The sequence below is a fragment of the Chiloscyllium punctatum genome, chromosome 49 (assembly GCF_047496795.1).
Source record: "Chiloscyllium punctatum isolate Juve2018m chromosome 49, sChiPun1.3, whole genome shotgun sequence".
NCBI lineage: Eukaryota > Metazoa > Chordata > Chondrichthyes > Orectolobiformes > Hemiscylliidae > Chiloscyllium > Chiloscyllium punctatum.
The window spans coordinates 22666508-22688680 of NC_092787.1; the positions used below are offsets into that span (position 1 = coordinate 22666508).

General features: G+C 41.7%; 1 protein-coding gene across 9 annotated transcripts in view; it reads right to left on the reverse strand.

Moving 5' to 3' along the window:
- The window catches only part of LOC140469377 (nucleus accumbens-associated protein 2-like), a 112662-nt gene that overhangs the window by 41024 nt on the left and 49465 nt on the right, over nucleotides 1-22173 (reverse strand). For 8 of the 9 annotated variants that reach the window (XM_072565831.1, XM_072565830.1, XM_072565829.1 and 5 more), the window contains one exon: nucleotides 6536-7447. In XM_072565831.1, coding sequence (XP_072421932.1) covers nucleotides 6536-7391 — 856 coding nt within the window. In that variant the 5' untranslated portion in view covers nucleotides 7392-7447. Of the gene's footprint in view, nucleotides 1-6535; nucleotides 7448-7623; nucleotides 7693-22173 lie in introns of those variants that run through there. The other variant, XM_072565837.1, reaches the window with a different exon arrangement.

The following is a 22173-nucleotide window of genomic DNA, read 5'->3' on the forward strand; positions in this document are numbered from 1 at the left end:
AATTCTCTTTAGATAATGCAAGTTGATACTAGATAACATGTCAAATGGGATATTAATAGATTTCTATTATCCAAAAGACATTAAGGAACATGGAGCAATGGCAGGAAATGGCATTTGATTGTTGATTAGTCATGACCTCATTGAATACTGGTACAGAAGCAAGGGCTGAACTGGTCTATTCCTAGTCCTGTTCCTTGGTTTGCAAACATTTTTCCTCTAATGCTTGAGGTACTCAGTCACAATATCCCTTAAAACCTGACACTTTCGACTGCAGAACTTACTTTTCTAAATGTTTTTCAATTCATTTCTTTACTTTAGAGATCAATCTTAAGCTTCTAGACCCTTTTTTGCAACCCAGATCTTACATTTTCGTTATGGTCAAAGTTGAAAACATTCGATGTATTGTCTGCTCAGTGCATTATACAGTTCAGAAAAACTTCTGTGGGGTAACTATGACTGTCAATAAATCCATCTTCTCCAAGACAATTGGGTTTGGCCAATAAATGCTAGCCTCGTCATCAATGCCAACATCCAGAGGAAGAATTAATATAATTTGACCATTGTTTTGGTCTAAAGAATGAACATTAATAGTAATCTGTTAATCCTAGATTCCTTTCCAAATCTCCTTTGGCAAATTTAACACTTTTTTAAAAAGCATTGACCAATGTTACATTTAATTTTGTTCAATAATATAGTACACAGAATTTACAACATAACAGACAAACCGGCCTAACTGGTTGATGCCGGTGCACCTGCTCCAAGTCTTCTCCCACCCTACTTTAGCAAATCCAAACAACATTTTGTCATCATTCATTTGAAGCATATGGACTTCACTGGTGGGGCCAGCATTTATTGCCGATCCTTAAAGATTCAAGGGTGGAGGAGCTGCCTTCTTGAACCGTTGTAGTTACTCCAACAAAAGCTGCTAAGGATAAATTTCAGGAATTTGATCCAGCAACACTGGAAGAATGGCAATATACAGTGTTTTCAAGGCAACATGATGGATGGCATAGGGAAGAACCTGGGAGGTGTGGTGTTCTCTTACCTGCTGCCTTAGATGTTTTTTCCAGGTAAATATTTAGCTACATTCTTGATTTCCTTTGCCCATGCTCAGTATGGCTATCAAATTTAACTGAATAGTTAATTTAGAAAAGCTCATAAAATACAAAACACTACAGTTAAAAAACACCAAATCCTTGTTTGCGATTGTTGAGGAGATGTTTAGCTCAGGTTGTAAGTTTGCTCACTGAGTCCGCAGGTTTGTTTTCAGACACTTTGTCACCATGCGAGGTAATATCATCATCAGTGAGCCACCGGTGAAGCGCTGGTGTTCTGTTCCGCTTTCTATTTGTGTGCCTTGGTCTCTTAAGGCAGGTGATGTCATTTCTGCTTTTTTTTCCCTCAGAAGTTGGTAAATGGGGTCCAAGTCGATGTGTTTATTGGTGAAGTTCTGGTTTGAATATCAGGCCTCTAGGAATTCCCATGTGTGTCTCTGTTTGGCCTGACTTAGTATAAATGTGTTGTCCCAGTCGAAGCGATGTAAGTAAGGATACTAATGACAGTGGTCATGTCTTCTGGTGGCTAGTTGGTGTTTGTGTATCCTGGTGGCTAGTTTTCTGCCTGTTTGTCCGACAGTGTTTGTTACAGTCCTTGCGGGATATTTTGTAAATGACATTCATTTTGCTGGTTGTTGGTATGGGGTCCTTTAAGTTCATCAATTGCTGTTTCAGTGGGTTGGTAGGTTTGTGGGCTACCACGATGCCAAGAGGTCAGAGTAGTTTGGTAGTCATTTCCGAGAGGTCTTTGATGTATGGTAGTGTGGCTGGAGTTTCTGGACATGTTGTCTACTTGTTTGGGTTTGTTGTTTAAGAAATCGGTGGATTATGTTTCAGGTACCCATTCTTCTCAAATACGCTGTATACATATTTTTCTTCTGCCGCTCATTGTTCCTGGGTGCTGCAGTGTGCTGTGACTCGATTAAATAATGTCCTGATACAGCTCAGTTTGTGGGTGTTGAGATGATTGCTTCTAAGTATCTGGTCTGTGTGTTGCTTTTCTGTAGACCCTGGCCTGCAGTTCTCCATTAACTTTTCGTTCCACTGGTGATATCTAAGAAGGGGAGTCTGTTATTTCTCTCTTCCTCTTGTGAAATATATGCCAGTAAGGATTTTGTTAATGATATTGTAGGTTTCAACCAATTTGTTCCGTTGTGTGATGGCAAAAGTGTCATCCACGTAGCGATCCATCGGGTTGGATCATGGGGAGGGCTGTTCTTTAGAGTCTCTGCATTACTGCTTCTGCTAAAAAACAGATGTTCTGTTGATTTGTTTGTAGATTTTGTCATTGAAGGTGAAGTGGGAAGTGAGGCACAGGCCTACTAACTTGAAGATGTTGGCCAATTTGATGAAGTTGGTGCTGTCTGGTGTGTGTCCTTGGTTTGTCTAGTAGTGCGGTCAGTGTTTCTTTGGCCAGACTGATGTTGATTAATGTGAATAAGGTTGTTAAGTCAAAGGAGATCATTATTTTGTCCTCTATCTTGATGGATGTGATGATATTCTTGGGTGGAGTGGATGGAGTGGCATGAGTCTTCTACTAGGTTAGCGATTTTTGAGAAGATTTCTAACTCGAGTTGATGATAAGTATATAAGTTAGCTCGCTGAACTGGAAGGTTTATTTTCAGACTTTGTTACCATACAAGGTAATGTCATCAGTGAGAGTCTCTGGTGAAGTGCTGGTGACATGTCCGCCTCTCTATTTATAGGTCTTGGTTTCTTAAGGTGGGTGATGTCATTTCCAGTTCCCCCCCCCCCCCCCCCCCCCAAGGAAAAGTAGCTGGGATCTAAATCCACGTGTTTATTGTTGGAGTGCTGGTTAGAATGCCATGCCTCTAAGAATTCTCGTGCGTGTCTTTGTTTCGCCTGTCCTAGGATATGTATGCTGTCCCAGTCAAAGTGGTGTCCGTTGTATGTGTAGAAACTAGTGATAGTGGGTCATGTCTTTTAGTGGCTAGTTGGTGTTCATATATCCTGGTGGCAAGTTTCCTGGTAGTTCGTCCAATGTAGCTTTTTTCTTAAACAGTTCTTAGGTATCGTGTAAATGACATTAGTTTTACTGGAAGTATCTTATGGATCCTTTAGATTCATTAGTCACCATGAGGTCAAAGGGTCTGAGAAATCTAGAAGTCATTTCTGATACGTCTTTGATGTAACATAATGCGGCAATAGTTTTCGCTTGCGTTGTCTCCTTGTTTGGGTCAGTTTGAGGAATTGGCGGATTGGATACCCATTTTTCTTGAAAACATCGTACTAGGTATTTCAATTTTCGGTGGAGTTCCTTTGCTAGTCTCTAAGTCAATGTGCTGAGGACTGAGACTTTAGGTCTCAGGGAGGCCTCTGGTTTGTTTGCCTTAGGTACTCCATAGAAGCAGGGTGTGTTAGATCCATCAGGTTTAATTTTTTGGAGATCTATCATGTTAATTTCACCGGACTTATGAAGCTCCTTCAACCAAGCTGTGATACGGTTTTCTAGCTGTGGAGTCTGGTCTATCGCCATCTTTTGGTAAGTGTCAGTATCTGCAAGCAGTGAGTGCACCTTTTCAATGTATTGTGTTCGGTTTAGGATGACAGTCATGCACCCTTTGTCTGCAGGTAGGATTAGAAGCTTTGTCTTTTGAGTCCTTCTTGGGCTTTCCTCTCCTGTGTGTTGAAGGCATTCCCTTCCTTCTTCCAGCTGGGTATTGGTGCAACTGTCTGTCTTATGGTCTGCTGGGTTTCTTCTGCGAGTCCATTATCTTTCAGGATTGATTCTAATGCTGCTAAGTCCTTTTTGTCCACATCTCTAACTGTAGTTTATCCCTCTTACTCGGATAGCTTTTTCCATGTCGGTTAGTGGTCAGTCGATATGTTTTTAATACAAGCTTCTGAATTGTCTGTGTTGTTCTTTTGTGAGCTTGTTCAGTTCTTCTTGTAGGGATAGTTTTTTTTCTTTTTCTTGGTCTGCCATTGTTTGATGCTGACGCTTCGTTCATTCATGGGTGTATAAAGTTTTTTGGCAGCAATTTCCAGATTGTATTTGTGGAGTCGGTTGTGGGTATCGTTAATCATTTCTCTCAGCATTCTGCAGCTGTTCTATTCTGATATTCTTCTGGCTTGTGGGGTGTTGAGCCGGGGTTTGTACTGGAGACATTTTGGTAATACTGGTTTCCTGAGGCATTCATGTAAGAAATGCAGTTGTTCACAGGTGGTGCTCAGTCGGATGACGTAACCTCTGTCTCCTTTGATGTAACGGCCCTATTCACATCAATTAACATCAGCCTGACCAAAGACGAAGCAAGGACACAAATACCAGACATCATCAACTTTATCAGCAAGGACAACATCCTCAAGCTAGTAGACCTGTGCCTCACTACCCACTTCACCTTCAACGACAAGATCGACAAACAAATCAAATCAACAGAACATCCATGGGATCACCAAGATCAAGCTTCTGAGCAAAAGCAGTAATGCAGAGACTTGAGCGAACAGCCCTCCCCACGATCCAATTCAAACTTTTGGTCTACTAAGTGGATGACACCTCACAAAATGGAACAAATTAAAAGGAAACCTACAATATCATTAACATCCTTACTGGCATAAAGTTCACAAAAGAGAAGACGACTCCCCATCAGAGATGTCACACTGGAACAGTTAATGGAGAACTGCAGACTTGCATCTACAAGAAAGCAACACACATAGACCAGATACTTAACTTCAGAAGCAGAAGAAACGGAGCTGCATCAGTACATTATTTAAACAGGCCACTACACACTGCAGCACCCAGGAAGTACAAGAAAAAGAAAAATACCTATACAGTGCATTTGAGAAGAACAGGTATCCAATAAACACAGTCTGCTGATTTATGAACAAACCCAAACAAATAGACAACAACCCAGAAACTCTAGCCATACTACCAAAAAAAAAGACCTCTCGGAGATGACTACCAGACTACTTAGAACCCTTGGCATCATGGAAGCCCTACTAATACACTGAAACAGCTTCTGATGAACATAAAAAAGGACCCTATACTAACAACCAGCAAAACAGATGTAATTTACAAATTACCATGCAAGGACTGTGACAAACACAACATCAGATAGATGGGCAGAATGCACTAGCCACCAGGGTACATGAACTCTAACCAGCCACCAAAAGATATGACCCACTATCACTAGCATCCTTACATCCAGATTGAGGAGGACACCACTTCGACTGGGACAACACATCCATCCTAGGACAGGCTAAACAGAGACATGCACGGAAATTCCTAGAGGCCTGGCATTCAAACCGGAACCCCATTAATAAACACATCGAATTGGACCCCATTTACCAACGTCTGAGGGAAAAACAAAGCAGAAATGATATCACCCACCTTAAGAGACCAAGACACACACAAACAGAAAGCAAGACAGAATACCAGTGCTTCACCAGAGGTTCACTGAAGTTACCTAGCACGGTAACGAAACGTCTGAAAAAAAAAACCTGCCAGCTCAGCGAGCAAACTTACAACCCGAACCAAATCTTAATCAATACTTCTTCCCATAGTCTTTTTATTTCCTGGCTACATTTTAACTAATGCAAAATAAATATACTGCAGACACTAGAAATCAAAAACAAAAGATACTGGAAATACTTGGTCTGGCAACATCTGTCAAGAGAGATACATAGTTAACACTGCATGTTGATGACTTTTTGCCAGTTCTGATTAAAGGTTATGAGTCTAAAAACCTAACTGCTTTTCTCATTTGTTGCTGACTGCATTTTCTGTTTCTGCTTTTGTCTCTTAGACTAGCTTCTTGTTTGGTTGTACGCTTTATCCTAGATTTGTAGTGTTTTCAATATAACAACTGCATCTTTCATGTCATGATTTTTGAAAATAATTAGAAAATATTACACTATGTATGTGCCATTGCATCTGCCTATAAAAATCACAAATTGAGGTGAATAATTCTCTTACACTCTTACAAAACTCTTAAAAATCCATGTTTAAGTAATAACATGTATCGTGCTCTTGCTACTGTGCAAGTCCTTAATTGATTTAATTATTTCCATATACTGTTATTGAAATAATGGAAATATGGATGTTTGGGTCAGATATGATATCCATTTTAAAGAGCAGATTCCATACTTCTCTGCTTCCTGACATATAAACTGTTCTATAGTAAATCTGGGAGCTTCCCCGATCATAATAAAACACAGCCTAATTTGGAGAAGATCATATTCTTTACACAATCATCCTTTTAAATGAGCAATTACTGAAGGAGTAGTATACATACTATGACCCAAAGATCACTTGCAGCTCTTTTTCCTCTCACCTGTATCCCTCAGATCTGCAGCTGTCTCTGCTGCTAGCACTCCATTCTCAACATTTCAGTTCTATGAAGTGGCTGAAACCAAATTCAGGGAAGGAAGGCTGAAGATACAGAGAATGTACCAATAGCCAAAAGAAAATAAAAAGTGTCAATTAGCAATAGATAGGCACACAAGTCAGGATCTCTTACCAGGATATCCTGTTGATGCCTTGATGTACATCTGCCCATACTGATCTTCTCCCATTGTCTCATATGCTTCATCATCATCATCCTCTTCCTCATTATGGTAGGAGGTTGGACTGTCTGTGGTCTGATTGCTGCTTCCACCTGGGCTTGTGCGCTCTGCTTGAACATAGGTTACCGGCTGCACATAAGATGTGGTTCCCCAGGATCCAGAATAGGAAACTCTGGGCAACTTCAAAGGTGTCGCACAGTTTAGGTGACTGGCACTCTCACGCAGGTTGGCATCCAGTGAGCGCTTTGTTGCAAGAGTATGAATGCCAGGCGCTGTCAGATCTTGCTCACAGTGTTCACTCTTCACTCGAGAAAGCAACGGAATGGGCAAAGCTGGAGACACAACTGTTGGAGTGGCAGGTGGCTGTAGGGGACAAGGACTCTGTGGTTCAGAGCCAGTGTCTTCAATGGAGGTGGTCTGAGAGTCACAGTGTGGGGAGCTCACTTTGAACATCAGTTCAGTTCCTTTCTCAACGATGCGTTGTATTTGCAGGAAGCCTGCTGTATACATCACCACCAGCTGCTCACTAGCTGCCATGGTGAGCTTGCCAGTGTAACAAAAGGAAAGGATCTGCTGAAAGCAGGCAGGTGGCACCATGGCGGGCAACTCAAATGCACTTTTGCTGTTGCCACTGAACAAGTCCCGGAAATAAAGGCTATTGGCAGCCAGCACAGCACGGTGCGCCTTGAAGGATTGACCTTTGACAACGATAGAGACATCGCAAAACAACCCCATTAACCGCTGTTCGTTCAGGCATCCCAGGACATTGTTCCCAAAATTTGGAATCTCGAGATGGAGGATCTGAGCCATGGTTAAGATGAAGTGCTGGTCCTTGCAAGAATTAGAGTGACAACATCGAAGCACAGCTGAAAGCAAAATATAAAAGGGTTGGGGAGGAAGAAACAAAAAGAAAATCAACAGGTCAGAGCTCGTTCTGTTTCCACATCCCAAAGAAAAGCAACCAGAATCACAAGCAAAAACTTAAAAATTCTGCACATTTGTTTTCAAACTATAGCCACTGAAGAATGTCAGCACAAATTACCTGATTTTTAAAAACAGGATCAAATCACTGCTTTAGACAGCTCAGACTATCCAAGTCAGCTCACTGTAGTGCTGTGCACTGAATGTAAATTAACAGGAGGGACAGCGATTAACATTCAGGCTACACACTTGAATGAATGGAGCTTTTGACTGACGGCCCTAAATGCCCGCCAGCTTAGAAACGAGACTTCCAAACACAGTACTGTTATCTTGTTGCTAAAGTGAAGTTTTGCTTTGGTACAAGCTTTGATGACTCATTGCAAAGATGGCAGTAAGCAGTATGCTTTGTCTCACCGTTGAGCAATGCCTGGGAAACAGAGATCGTTTTGAATTATGTATGTACCCAAGAGCTCCCACTGCAGTTTAGTCAATAGAGCCATTCACAATGCTAAAACATTTCAATCATTTCAAGTATTCAGCCCATTAAAACTACAGGTCGTTACATTAAACCTTGTTAAAACTTACAGCCGTCACAGTAGCCAATGTACCCACCTATCAACGAGGATTAATGCCACTGAGCCTTTTCTCTATTAATGCAAATACCGTATGTGGTCTGACTAAATATTCCAACACACGCAAGTCTACAGCAGTCATGTGTCATGTTAGACAGCAAGCTCAGTGCAGGAAATGTGCCAATAATTTGAACTATTCAGTGACAAAGCAGTACTGTAACATTAATGAAATCATTTACACTATTTTAAAGATGGAAACACAGTATTAAATTGGGGGGTTAAAAACATCTTAATTTTACTTTTAAACACAATTATTCAAATCTTACAGGGCAGCAGCATTCTTTTGATCAACATGCTTGTACTCAGGGTTATCCAATTAGTCCTACTTCTCACTCATTTCCTACTTCTCACTCATTTCCCATAACCCTGCAAATATTTCCTCTGCAAGTATATATCCAAAATGCCACTAAATCAGCTTCCATCGTCATTTCAAGTAGTGCATTCCAGATTCAAACAAATTTGCAGCATTTAAAGTAACATCTCATTTCCCCTGTGGTTCATTTTCCAATTATCTCAAGTCTTTGTTGTCTGGTTTCAGAACATTGAAAACAGCTTCTCCTTATCTACTCTATCAAGCCCTTGTTAATCTTAAATATCTTCACTGGCAAAAGGTGTAAACATTAACTCTGTTTCTTTCTCCAAAGTTACTGCCGGAATGACTACCATTCCACGACTGCACCCGCAATATTTTGTTTTTGGAATTGGGCAAACCATCTTGTCAATGTGAAGGAGAGGAGTTGATTTAGAAGTATTTACTGCATCAGTTCACAACACAAAAAAAAAGTTATTCCAAAGATGGAGGGTCTAAAGGATGGTTTGCAACTCTTACATTATCAGGTTCAAATTCCACATTAGATAGTTAAAAATCACAATACCAGGTTATAGTCCAACAGGTTTAATTGGAAGCACTAGCTTTCGGAGCACCACTCCATCAGGTGGTTGTCCAACCACCTGAAGGAGCAGCACTCTAAAAGCTAGCGCTTCCAATTAAACCTGTTGGACTATAACCTGGTATTGTCTGATTTTTAACTTTGTACACCCCAGTCCAACACTGGCATCTCCAAAATCACATTAAATAAGGTAGTTTAAATTTAAAATCCTACAAAAAAAGCATTTATTTGAATCCTTACAAATTATCAACATAACATTGCAAAAATTAGTTTTGGACAAAGCACATGTAATGTTTGAGTGTGTATCTTTAAATTATCACAATCAGCAAAAATATTAAAACAGTAAATAATTTCTATGTCATGCTGTTTGCAGATTCAATAGAAGGTATAAGAGAACATGAGATTGGAGACAAGAAGAAATCAAACTGGAAATGTCCAAGAAAACAGGGCATCAGAGCATAGTGACAATGATATGGTTAATATGGTGCTACTATTTAACGAAGGTGGTTTGGACAAGTCTGGGAACTACAGGCGTGTGACCCTGACGTCGGTGCTAGACAAGTTGTTGGAGGGAACCCTGAGCGACAGGATTTGTACGTATTTGAAAAAGCAAGGACTGATTAGTGTTGGTCAGATTAGGTATAGGACAGATGTTAGGGGTAGATTCTTTACTCAGCGAGTCGTGAGTTCATGGAATGCCCTGCCAGTAGCAGTGGTGGACTCTCCCTCTTTCTGGGCATTTAAACGGGCATTGGATAGGCATATGTAGGTTAGGTGGGCTTGGATCGGCGCAACATCGTGGGCCTAAGGGCCTGTACTGCGCTGTATTTTTCTATGTTCTATATAGGACTCAGAACTCATGCAAGGAGTTCAAACCCCACTTCAGTAAGTTGTAAGTTTGAAATTCAACATGTTTGACCACATATGAGCTTGCAACTGGAAAATAATTATGAACACTGCCCAGCTTCCCTGAACTATCTAGCTCTCTACTGTCCAACACGGACATTTTTAGCCTTTTTAGCCTTGTCTGGTCCATGCAACTCCAGTTCAACATTAGGTGATTAACTAAAACCCATCAAGTAGCTGACTAAGTTGCTCAAATCACAAATAATCCTAACAATAGAATCATTCTAGGGAAAGAAAGGGCAGAGATTCACAATGGTTGACATGGAACACAAACAGTAATTTATTGAGTACCATTAAAATTGTGAGATAAAAATCAAATAAAACACAAGGCAAAGCAGAGATCTAGCAATTTCACGCAAATAGTCATGGAAAATAAAGTAACACTTAGCTTTCTGACAATGGTTCCATGCAGAAGCAATTTCAATTATGAAGACAGATCAAGAAGTTAGGACTGTTTTCCCTAGAGAGCAGAAAGCCAAGACTAAATGTGATTGAAGTTTTCAAAAAGAGTTCTGAACAGAGTGTATTGGGAGAAACTGTTTCCACTTGTAGAAAGTTTAAATCTATGCTGTCTCAATTTTGATGTAACTGCAAAAGCAGAAAATGGGATGTGAAAAAAATCTTTTCCACTCACGGATTATTTAGGATCTGGAATACCCTGACTGGAATTGTAATTGTAATGAAGGTAGGTTGAAATCAAGGTATTCAAGAGGCCATTAGATGATCATTTGAACAGAAACAATGAGCAAGGTTATGTGCATAAAGCGTGAGAATGCCACTAGGTCTAAATGCTGATTTGGAGAACTGCTGCAAGCACAGTTGACTGAATGACCTCCTCTGCATCCTAACAATTCTGGGTTTCTACAATTACTCTCATAAATGCAATATCATCATCTTGGCACCATATCTTGCAGCAAAGACAGATTAGTCTCCTCGGAAGAGATTAAATCACTCGACACCAGGTTGCAGTCCAACACATTTATTTGAAACCACAAGCTTTCAGAGTATAGCCCGTTCGTCAGGTTTATGCTCCGAAAACTTGAGATTTCAAATAAACCTACCAAACTGTAACCTGGTGCCATGTGACTTCTGATTTCATCCACCCCAATCCAACACTGGCACCTCCACATCATCAGGAAGACTGCAGATGAGGTACATTTTCTTTTGACGATTCAAAATGTTGACTTGCATCATTTATTGTAGCATTCTTGCCTGGAGTCAAAATACTAAAGTGGAGTTTAAACCTATTCACAGGACTTGGGCACAAAATAAGCAGATTCTCTTTCCAGTGCAGTTAAGAGAGTGCTGCAGTGCAGTCTTTCAAATGGGAAGTTAAACTGAGTCCCCACTGCCTATTTGGACGAATGTAAAAGAGCCCTCAGCAGCATATCTAACAGCAGGGGAGTTATCCCTCAATCAACATCACAAACAGGGATTATCTGGCCCTTCTTACACTGCTTTTAGAGAGAGCTTGCTGGGCACAAATTGCATGCTTCATTTTTCACATCATAAAAGCAACTTCTTTTCAGAAGTACTTCATTGGCTGCGAAGCCCTTTGGGACGTGTGTAGATTACGAAAGGTGTTTTATAAATACTAAGTCACTCTTCCTGCCTGTTCAGCTAAAACAAATACCACTCAGTCCAAAAACATGAGAGTTTTACAAGCATAATTCTGTACTAATTCAGGAGAGATATGCAATTGCTCTGCACATCTTAATTCAGCTTACCTTTATATAATCTTTAGCTTTCTTTTACATCCAAATTGCCAGCTCAAGATTTAACCAGAAACAAGATGTGCCACCTCATCTTAACACACCAAAACAGGTCTGTATTATGTTATAGTTAATTTTTAATTGGATTGAAACCAGTAATACTTGTCAACATGAATAATCAAGAGATGAAAATAACAGGGCCACATGACGACTTCAGATACAAATTTAGCTTCAATAAAACCAAATCTGTGAAGCATTTGCAGTTAGCTATTTTGATCTCACTAATTAATGATTTCTGCCTTTATCACAAGAATCCAGCAAAAAAAAGTCTTCACACATTTTAGTGAACATTGCAAAGAAAGTATTGCCTACATTCAGTAAAAATAACTAGAAAATTCTTCATTCTGAATGTTTCTAGCAAGAGAATTACCACAGCATATAGTCATACTCATTTACTTAACAGCAACCAAAGCCAGCTCTCCATTTTACTTAGAGGTCAATGAACTTCTCAGTGAACATCATGTCCGCACACCTTTCCTTGCTTGTCATATCATTTTGCTTCACGGTTCCTTTTTCCTGCACCCTGCCCCTTGTTCATGTAATATTTTGCATTCATACTATCAGTGTGGCATGAAATTTGCAGAAAACAATCCCAACATTGCTGGCTCACATATACATAAAAAAAAATCAATGCTTTCTCAACCTAATACAGTACATCTTATATGACTCATGAGACTGGTTTCCTAAAGTTAGCTTTAAAATGAGTCAATACCATAAAAAGTCAATTAGTGACTAGCTTCAATGAATCAGATTCTGTCACTTTCATTGCTTCATTACCATTTATGGTGGCACAGTTTGGAACTTTATTAGCAAATCAGCTCCTGAGTCAGCATTACTCGACATGAGAACATCAGGACAGAATGCCCATTTATTTTGCATTGAATTTTGTGAAAACAGAGTTTAAGTGGGACCTGTGCCATGTACTTATTTCCCCCTTTGTGCTCCATTACAGATTACTGCTTCTGCCAGTTTACAAATTTACAGCCGAGGATGAGTTCATTTCCCATTTGGTGCTCTTTTCTCTGTTTCTCCCTCAACATCCGCCCCCCCCCCCCACCCGAAACTATGCAACAGTCAGCAATACTGGCGAGAAAAAAAACACTTATTTGCAGCTGGTGAACTAATATTTTATAGCAATCTACAATGCAAGTATCACCAAACTGACTCAGATCCATGCTGAATTTCTTTTTAAATTACAAATATGGCAACTAATTATACATTGTTTTCAAAACAGAGATTTTTAACAAGGTATTACTGATTAGTGGCTTATGAATAGTTGCCATAAATTATACAATTATTTACAAAAGCAGTGATGCACAAGAGTAGAAGCTATCGCTCTTTGCTTGCTTCACTAGATTTTAACTTGCCAGTTTGCCAGACCCGCAGCTCTGTAAATGAAAAACAAAACTGCTGCAGGTATTCGTGCAAAAGACTCATTTCTTTTGTCAGAAAGTAGGGTGCCCACATTTACATAATCGTAGAGGTTGAAATTCACCTTCTCCCTTTGCCTCACTATCACGGAGCAGCCAGAACAGAGACGGTTTTGCCAACCCCATCCCTAAATTTGGCACTGAAGTAGCAGGAAGTATTTGACATCACATATTGATACATGCAGGCATGATTCAAATACCAAGAAGAATTTGACTTGACTGATATGGGCACAATTAGAAGAGTTTGGACTTATTAGCAAAACTCGGTCAACTTATTGCTCAGGTACATGAGAAATAAATGACTTTGGCCAAATATTGGGGATCAACTTTTTCAAGAGGTGGACCATTACTCAATTGATACGACAGACAAGTGTTGAATTATTCACACCACGTTTGAACTCAACAGGTAAATAGTAATCAGTGATCGCAAATCTATTTTACTAAAACTGTGGATTAACCCAAACCTCTTCCAGCTGAAATAACAGAAGGTCAAAACTCAGGTGAAAGATCACAGATTTGAAGTTAGGACTCCGTTTCTCTCTCCATAGATGTTATCAAGACATGATGATTGTTTCAAGTAATTTCTAATTTTTCTCAAGATTTCTAGCATCAGAAGAGTATTTTGCTTTTAAAAATAAACAGGACTAGGCAACTGCAAAGATTTCTGTTTCTCAGCGGCAGCAGCAACTCGAAGGACATGAGCTTGGACCAGGGGCCTGCTGGGAGCGGTGAGTCACTGATTTGAAATCAGAGAGCAGAGGTTTCTGGGAAAGGAGGGACTTCTTTTTATTTTCATCCAGCTATATAAGTCAGTGTTTTCTTTGGGGTCCTGAAGGGAGAGGGTGACCAGCCTCAAGTCGTGGTCCATGCAGGTATCAACAACATAGGTAGAAAGAGGGATAAGGATGTAAGGCAGGATTTCAGGGAGCTCAGGTGGAAGCTGAGCTCGAAACAAACAGAGCTGCTATCTCTAGTTTGTTAGCTGTGCCACGTGATAGTGAGGCAAGGAATAGGGACAGATATCAGCTGAACACGTGGCTGCAAGGATGGTGCAGGAGGGAGGGTTTCAGATACTTGGATAATTGGGGCTCATTCTGGGGAAGATGGGACCTCTACAAGCAGGACAGTCTTCACTTGAACCAGAGGGGTACTAATATCCTGAGTGGGAAATTTGGTGGTGCTATTCAGGTGGGTTTAAACTAGCTTAGCAGGGGGACGGGAACCTGAGGCGTAGTTGCAGTGCACAGAAGAGGAGAGTAGAGAGGACAGAGACAGGATTTCACGGTCACAGGAATGCGCTGGCAGAAAGCAAGCTGGTTTGAAGTGTGTGTACTTCAAGGCCAGAAGTATCCAAAATAAGGTAGGTGAGCTTGCAGCATGGATAGGTACCTGGGACTTCAATGTTGTGGCCATTTTGGAGACATGGATAGAGCAGGGTGAGGAATGGATGTTGCAGGTTCCAGGGTTTAGATCTTTCATTAAGAGCAGGCAAGGTGGTGAAAGAGGGGGAGGTGTGGCCTTGTTAGTCAAGGATAGTATAACAGCGGCTGAAAGAACTTTTGATGAGGCCTCGTCTACTGAGGTAGTGTGGGCTGAGGTAGAAACAGGAGAGGAGAGGCCACACTGCTTGGAGATTTTTTATAGGCCTCCGCGGAGTTCCAGAGAGGTGGGAGAAGGGATTGGCAAAATTATTCTGGGTAGGAGTGAAAGGAACAGGGTGGTCATTATGGGGGACTTTAACTTCCCCAACATTGATTGGAAATGCTATAACTCTAGTATGTCAGTTTTTGCCCAATGTGTACAGGAGGGTTTCCTGACACAGTATGTCAAAGGGCCGACAAGAGGGGATGCCATACTGGATCTGGTGCTTGGTAATGAACAGGCCAGGTGTTTGATTTAGTGGTAGGTGATCACTTTGGAGAAAGTGACCATAATTCAGTTACGTTTAGTTTAGCGATGGAAAGGGATAGGTACATGCCACAGATCAAGTTATCGATGGGGCAAGGGCAATTATAACACGATTAGGCAAGAATTAGGATGCATAGAATGGGGTAGCAATATGCAGGGGATGCAGAAAATGGAAATATGGGGCTGGTTTAAGGAACAGATATTGCATGTCCTTGATAGGTATGTCCCTGTCAGGCAGGGAAGTAGTGATAAAGCAAGGGAACTGTGGTTTACTACAGAAATTGCATCTCTTGTTAAGCAGAAGAGGGAGGCTTATGTGTTGATGAGGCAAGATGGTTCAGATGAGGCGATGGAGAGTTACAGACCAGCTAGGAAGGATTTAAAGAAAGAGTTAAGAAGAGCAAAGAGAAGACATGAGCAGTCTTTAGCAAACAGAATAAAGGAGAACCCTAAAGCTTTCTATAGGTTCAAAGTTTGGGAGAAGATTTGTAGCTCGGGTGCTTGTTGTTGTGGTTCTGTTCGCCGAGCTAGGAATATGTGTTGAAAACGTTTTGTCCCCTATCTAGGTGACATTCTCAGTGCTTGGGAGCCTCCTGTGAAGCGCTTCTGTGATGTTTCCTCCAGCATTTATAGTGGCTTGTCTCGGTCAGTTCCAGCTTGTCCGCTGCAGTGGCCGGTATATTGGGTCCATGTCGATGTGTTTGTTGATGGCACTCATCCACAGATTCTATCAACAAACAGATCGACCTGGACTTAATATACCGGCCACTGCAGCGGACAGCTGGAACTGACAACCGGAAGCGGCAGAGACAAGCCACTATAAATGCCGGAGGAAACATCACAGAAGCGCTTCACAGGAGGCTCCCAAGCACTGAGGATGTCACCTAGACAGGGATGAAACCGTTTGCAACACAAATTCCCAGCTCGGCGAACAGAACCACAGCAACTTTCTATAGGTATGTGAGGAGTAAAAAGATGACTAGGGTAGGAATAGGGCAGGTCAAAGACAGAAATGGGAAGTGGAGTGTGGACCCTGTGGAGATCGGAGAGGTGCTAAATGAACATTTCTCATCAGTTTTCACTCAGGAAAAGGAGAATATTGTAGAGGAGAAGAATGATAAGAGATATCAGACTAGAAAAGATCGAGGTTAGTTACGAACATGTCTTATCAATTCTAGAAGGAGTGAAAGTAGACATGTCCCCTGGGCCGGATGGGATTTATCTGAGGATTCTCTGGAAAGCTAGGGAGGAGATAGCAGAGTCTTTGGCTTTGGTATTCGAGTCGTCATTATCTATAGGTTTAGTACCAGAGGACTGGAGGATTACAAAATATTGTGCCCTTGTTCAAGAAGGGCAGTAGAGATGACCCATGTAATTATAGACCAGTGAACCTTACTTCTGTTGTAAGATAGGTTTATAAGAGATAAGATTTATAATCACCTAGCAAGCAACAATTTGATTTCAGGTAGTCAACATGGTTTCGTCAAGGGCAGGTAGTGTCTCACAAAACTCATTTGAGTTTTTTTTTTAAGGTGAGCAAGCATGTAGATAAGGGTAGGGCAGTTGACGTGGTATACATGGACTTCAGTAAAGCCTTTGATAAGGTTCCAGATGGTAGTCTGTTGGAGAAAATGCAGAGGCATGGGATTAAGGGTGATTTAGCAGTTTGGATTAGAAACTGACTTTCTGAAAAATATTCAGCCTGGAGTGCGGTCACTAGTGCTGTGCCACAAGGATCTGTTTTGGAACCACTGCTGTTTGTCATTTTTATAAATGATTTAGGTGCAGGCATAGGTGGATGGATTAGTAAATTTGCAGATGATACTAAAGTTGGTGGAGTAGTAGACAGTTTAGAAGAATGTTACAGGTTGCAGGGAGAACTTGGATAAACTGCAGAGTTGGGCCAAGAGGTGGCAAATGGAGTTCAATGCGGCTAAACGTGAGGTGATGCACTTTGGGAAGAATAACAGGAAGGCAGAGTACTAGGTCAATGGAAAGATTCTTGGTAGTATAGATGTGCACAGGGATCTTAGAGTCCATGTACATAGATCCCGGAAAGTTGCCATCCAGGTTGATAGTGCTATTAAGCAGGCATACAGTGTGTTAGGTTTCACTGGTAGAGAGATTGAGTTCCGGAGCCGCAATATCATGCTGCAACTAAACAAAATACTAGTGCAGCCACACTTGGAATATTGTGTACAGTTCTGGTCGCCATATTTCAGGAAGGAATATGGCGACCAGAAAAATGTGCAGGGGAGATTTACTGGGATGTTGCCTGGTCTGGAGGGAAGGTCTTACGAGGAAAGGCTGAGAGACCTGTGTCTGTTTGCATTGGAAAAGAAGGCTAACAGAGGATTTGATAGAGACATACAAGATGATCAGAGGATTAGATAGGGTAGACAGTGAAAGTCTTTTTCCTAGGATGATGACGTTAGATTTATGCCCGCTTGTACAAGCTATCACCACTCAATTTGTAGTTAAGACAGATGTCAGATGCAGCACGTGGATGATGGGATAGTGTAGGGGGATGAGCTGAGAATAGTTCACAGGTCGGCGCAACATAGAGGGCCAAAGGGCCTGTTCCGCGTTGTATTGTTCTATGTTCTATATGAGTGAAGGACTGGCCAGAATTGATTGGAAGGGGAGCCTAGCAGGAAAGGCAGTGGATTAGCAATGGTAGGAATTCTGGGAATAATTCAGGAGTTTTAGCAGTAATTCATGCCAAAGAAACATACTAAGGGAAAGATGAGGCAAACATAATTGATAAGGGAAGTTAGGGACAGCATAAAGGAGAAGAAAAAGCATATGATTAGTCAAGACTAGTGGAAGCCAGAGGCCTGGGAAGCCTTTAAAAACCAGAGGATAATTAAAAACAATCCTTGGCAAGATGAAATGAGAGTAGGCTAGCTCGAAGCGTAAAAGATGACTGCAAGAGTTTTTTTTTTTAAAAAAGATACCTAAAACGTGAAAGAGGGGTATGAGTGGACATTAGACCACTGGAAAAGAAGGCTGGAGAAGTAATGGGGGACAAAGATGGTGGAGGAATAGAATAAAGTACTCTGCATTAGTTTTCACAATGGAAGACACTAGCGGCATATCGCGTGTGTCAGGGGCAGAGGCGAGTGCAGTGGTCATCATGAAGGTGGTGGTGTTGGGGAAGTTGGAAGGTCTGAAGATGGATGAAATCACCTGAAACGCATGGGCTACACCCTGGAGATGTGAAGGAGAAAAACGATGGGATTGTGGAGGCATTGGTGGTTATGTTTCAGGAATCACTAGACTCAAGGGAGGCTCCCAGAGGACTGGACAATGGTTAATAGAACACTTCTGTTTAAGAGAGGGAGGCAAAAGACAGGAAACCATAGGTCAGTTAACCTGACCTCAGTCAGTGATAAAGATTTTAGATATTAAGGATGATATTGCAGAGTACTTGGAAGTCAATCTTGGGGACGAGACTCCCCAAACAGGTGCTGTACTCCCAGTTTGAAATGGCAGGAGAGTCCCAGATGGACAGAGGGAAGTGCTGCAGTGATACCTGCAAGGCCTCGCTGGCAAGGTGCAACATTCCCGCAGACACCTGGGAATCACTGGCCCAAGACTATCCTACAGAGATGGTGGCTGAGAAGCGACTGAGGAGGATTCTGGGAGGCGTTGTCTCAGTCACGGGTCACCCCAGGAGTGAATAAAAGGGAGACAAGCTATAGCAGACCAGCTATCTTGAGAAGTGCTGTATTCCGATTGAAGTGCTGCTAGAGGTTGAAGTGCAAGTTCAAGTGAAGACTGGGCTTCAGGGAGGGCAATCAGAAGCAAGGTAAGGCAACCAGAGGAGAAGCAAACCACTACAGTTGCTGAAGACATGTGGGTAAAGGCAAAGTAGATGAAAATGGAACTGTGAAGTCACAGCCAACAGACAGGCAGGCGACTTCATTGGTCGCTGGAGTGTGGCAGTGCTGGTGAGCCTGGAGTGGGACCCTGACAGATAGTGGCGAGGCAGCTGGTGGAGGGGTGAACAGCAGAGCCTGGCATCAGCTGCTACAATTGGTGGAGGCAACGTTAACTAGGAAGGTGCAGCAGTGAAAGATGGCGCCTGAGGAATGGGGACTTCAGTGCTGATTGGGTCTGGCACTGGTGATAGTGATGCAGTAGTGGTAGAGTTAAGGACAGTCTTTAAGCTTTTTTTTTAAATTACTCAAGCTATTCAAAATGGTGCTGGAATGATGGCGACAGTGGAAGCTTTTCACCGTATTTTTCCCTGTAAAATACACGTAACAAAATCAAAAGTGGAGTAGGAACATCCAGAAATGGGTTGAGCACCTCAAGACTTGTCATTGGGAAAAAATGGAAGCCAAGCAAAAACAGTGAAAAGAACACTCTGCCACAACAATGCCCCAACCATCCCTTCCTGGAATCACCATTTGCCCCAAATGTAACAGCCTGCGGTAGCCATTTTGATGTGTATAGCCTTATCTTATGAACTTACAGACACACCCAGAGAGCAAAAGAGAGTCATACTTGCCTGGGAGGGACCATTGATAATGATAACTTGGAAGTACATGGTAAAATCGGAGAAAGTGAGGAGTGTAGATGCTGGAGAATCACAGTTGAGAAGTGTAGCACTGGAAAAGCACAGCCAATCAAGCAGCATCCGAGGAGTAGGACAGACCTTCATAAGCAGGGGAGGGAGACTGGCTGGGGAGGCAAGGGGAGAAGCGGGGTGCTGACAGATATCATAGGGGGTAGGGATAGGGTGGGGGTAGAGGTGGAAGGTAGCTGAGAAGCTCATAAGTGGATGCAGGCAGGAGTGATTACAATAGGTCAGTGCGGAGGGTGTAGCGGATAGGTAGGAAGGAAGATGGACAGGTGGGGCAAGTCAAGAGTGCGGTGCCAAATGGTGGGGGGGTGTAGTTCAGGTAGCTGTGAGAAGTGGTGGGTTTGAAATAGATATCAGTGTTGAGTCGGTGGCCGGAGGTGGAGACAGAGATGGTCCAGGAAGGGGAGGGAGATGTCAGAGATGGTCCAGGTGAACTTAAGGTCAGGGTGGAAGGTGTTAGTCAAGTTAATGCACTGTTCCACATCCTTATGGGAACACAAGGTGGTGCCAATACAGTCAACCACGGTAAAATAAGATCAAGTAAGCACAGCTGTGTCATGGGGAGGCTGTGCCTGATGAATCTGTTAAGAGTTTAGAACTCTGGTAATGTAGTCAATGGAGTTTAAAGGATAAAATGGGGGAAGAGGGTGGATCTCAGCGAAACTTTCAGAATTAGTAGTCTAGTAGAAAAGGAGGACTGCTTCCATGATGAAGGGCTTATGCCTGAAACATCGATTCTCCTGCTCCTTGGATGCTGCTTGACCTGCTGTGCTTTTCCAGCAACACACACTCGACCTAGAGTTAGATGTCTGGAGAGAGTGGACCTGGAGAAGGTGTTTTACTAGTAGGAGAGATGAGGACCTGAGGAGACAGCCTCAAAAGGGAAGGGGTGACCATTTAGAATTGAGATGAGAATTTCTTCAGCCAAAGGGTGATGAATCTGTGGAACTCATTTCCACAAAGGGCTGTGGAGAGCAGGTATGGAGTGTATTTAAGACAGAGAAAAAAGGTTCTTGATTGGTAAGGATAGCAAGGATTCCAGAGAGAATGCAGGAGAATGAGAAACATATCAGCTATCATCTAAATCATGAAGCAGACTCAAATGGTTGAATGGCCTAATTTTGCTCTTACAAGTTATCGTCACATCCGATCTGCATGAAAACAATGCTCATTCTTTGTGCCTTACTATTGGTCCAGCACTGTAGGAAGCCACTAAAGGATTAAAAATAAAATCAATGAGAAAAGATGTACTGATTCATTAAGATAATACCACAGCTAAGGAGTCATAGTCATGAACAATTGTGAAGAAAGTGAATTGACAAGTTAGAGATATTTTTCACTCCAATTTGAAAAGAAAAATGAATGGTCAGAGGTTTCAAGATTATGAAAGATTTGATAAGTTTATAAATATTAGATTATTCTCTTTAGTGGATGAGCTAGAATCTCACAGCTCCAATCTAAGAATTATACAAGCATAAAAATGGAAGACAGGTTTTCGGATTTTTTTTTGTCATTTCCCAGAGATCTTGGAAACATGAGTAACCATTAAAACTCGATGTTTAAAAAAAGAGTTCATTCACAAAATCAGAAAATGAAAAATATATTGCAAGTACGTTTGTTTTTGAGAAGAAATATAGTCAGTAAAGTTTGCTAGACTGCCTTGGTAATTAGGTAAAAACTGACTGCAGATGCTAGAAACCAGATTCTGGATTAGTGGTGCTGGAAGAGCACAGCAGTTCAGGCAGCATCCGTGGAGCAGCAATATCGACGTTTCGGGCAAAAGCCCTTCATCAGGAATAAAGGCAGTGAGCCTGAAGCGTCCACCCTCCTCTAGCTTATCTCTCCACGCTTCAGGCTCACTACCTTTATTCCTGATGAAGGGCTTTTGCCCGAAACGCTGATTTTGCTACTCCTTGGATGCTGTCTGAACTGCTGTGTTCTTCCAGCACCACTAATCCAGAATCTGCCTTGGAAATTAAATGAACATTTCACGCCTATACAAATCCTGCCCTGGCTTGCCAGAAGTCTTTAGTCAACCAATGAACTGGAGAGTTTAAAAAGAAAAGACAGACAAGGTCAATCAGCTACACCTAGGTCAGTGATGTAAAATACATGAGGCTTTTGACAGAAGCACAGCATATTAATATTTTTGGGATTATAACAAAAATAGCACTTATTAAATCCACCAAAATTATTTTGTTCCATGCATTTATCTGTGAAGAAACATAACTTCATTTCTTATATGTAGAGTCATACAATCAGTCATACAGCAAGGAAATAGAACTGTTGGTCAAATTCGTCCACCATGACCAAACATCCCAATCTAGTCAAAACCCATGTGCCAGCATTTGGCCCATATTGCTCCAAACCTTTCCTATTCATATACCCATCCATATGCCTTTGAAATCTTGCAACTGGATCTACCTCCACCACTTCCTCTAGTAGCTTGTTGCATATAGGTACCACCCTCTACATGAGAAAATTATCCAGTCCCAGCAACATCCTTGAAAATCTTTTCTGCACCCTCTCAAGTTTAGCATCA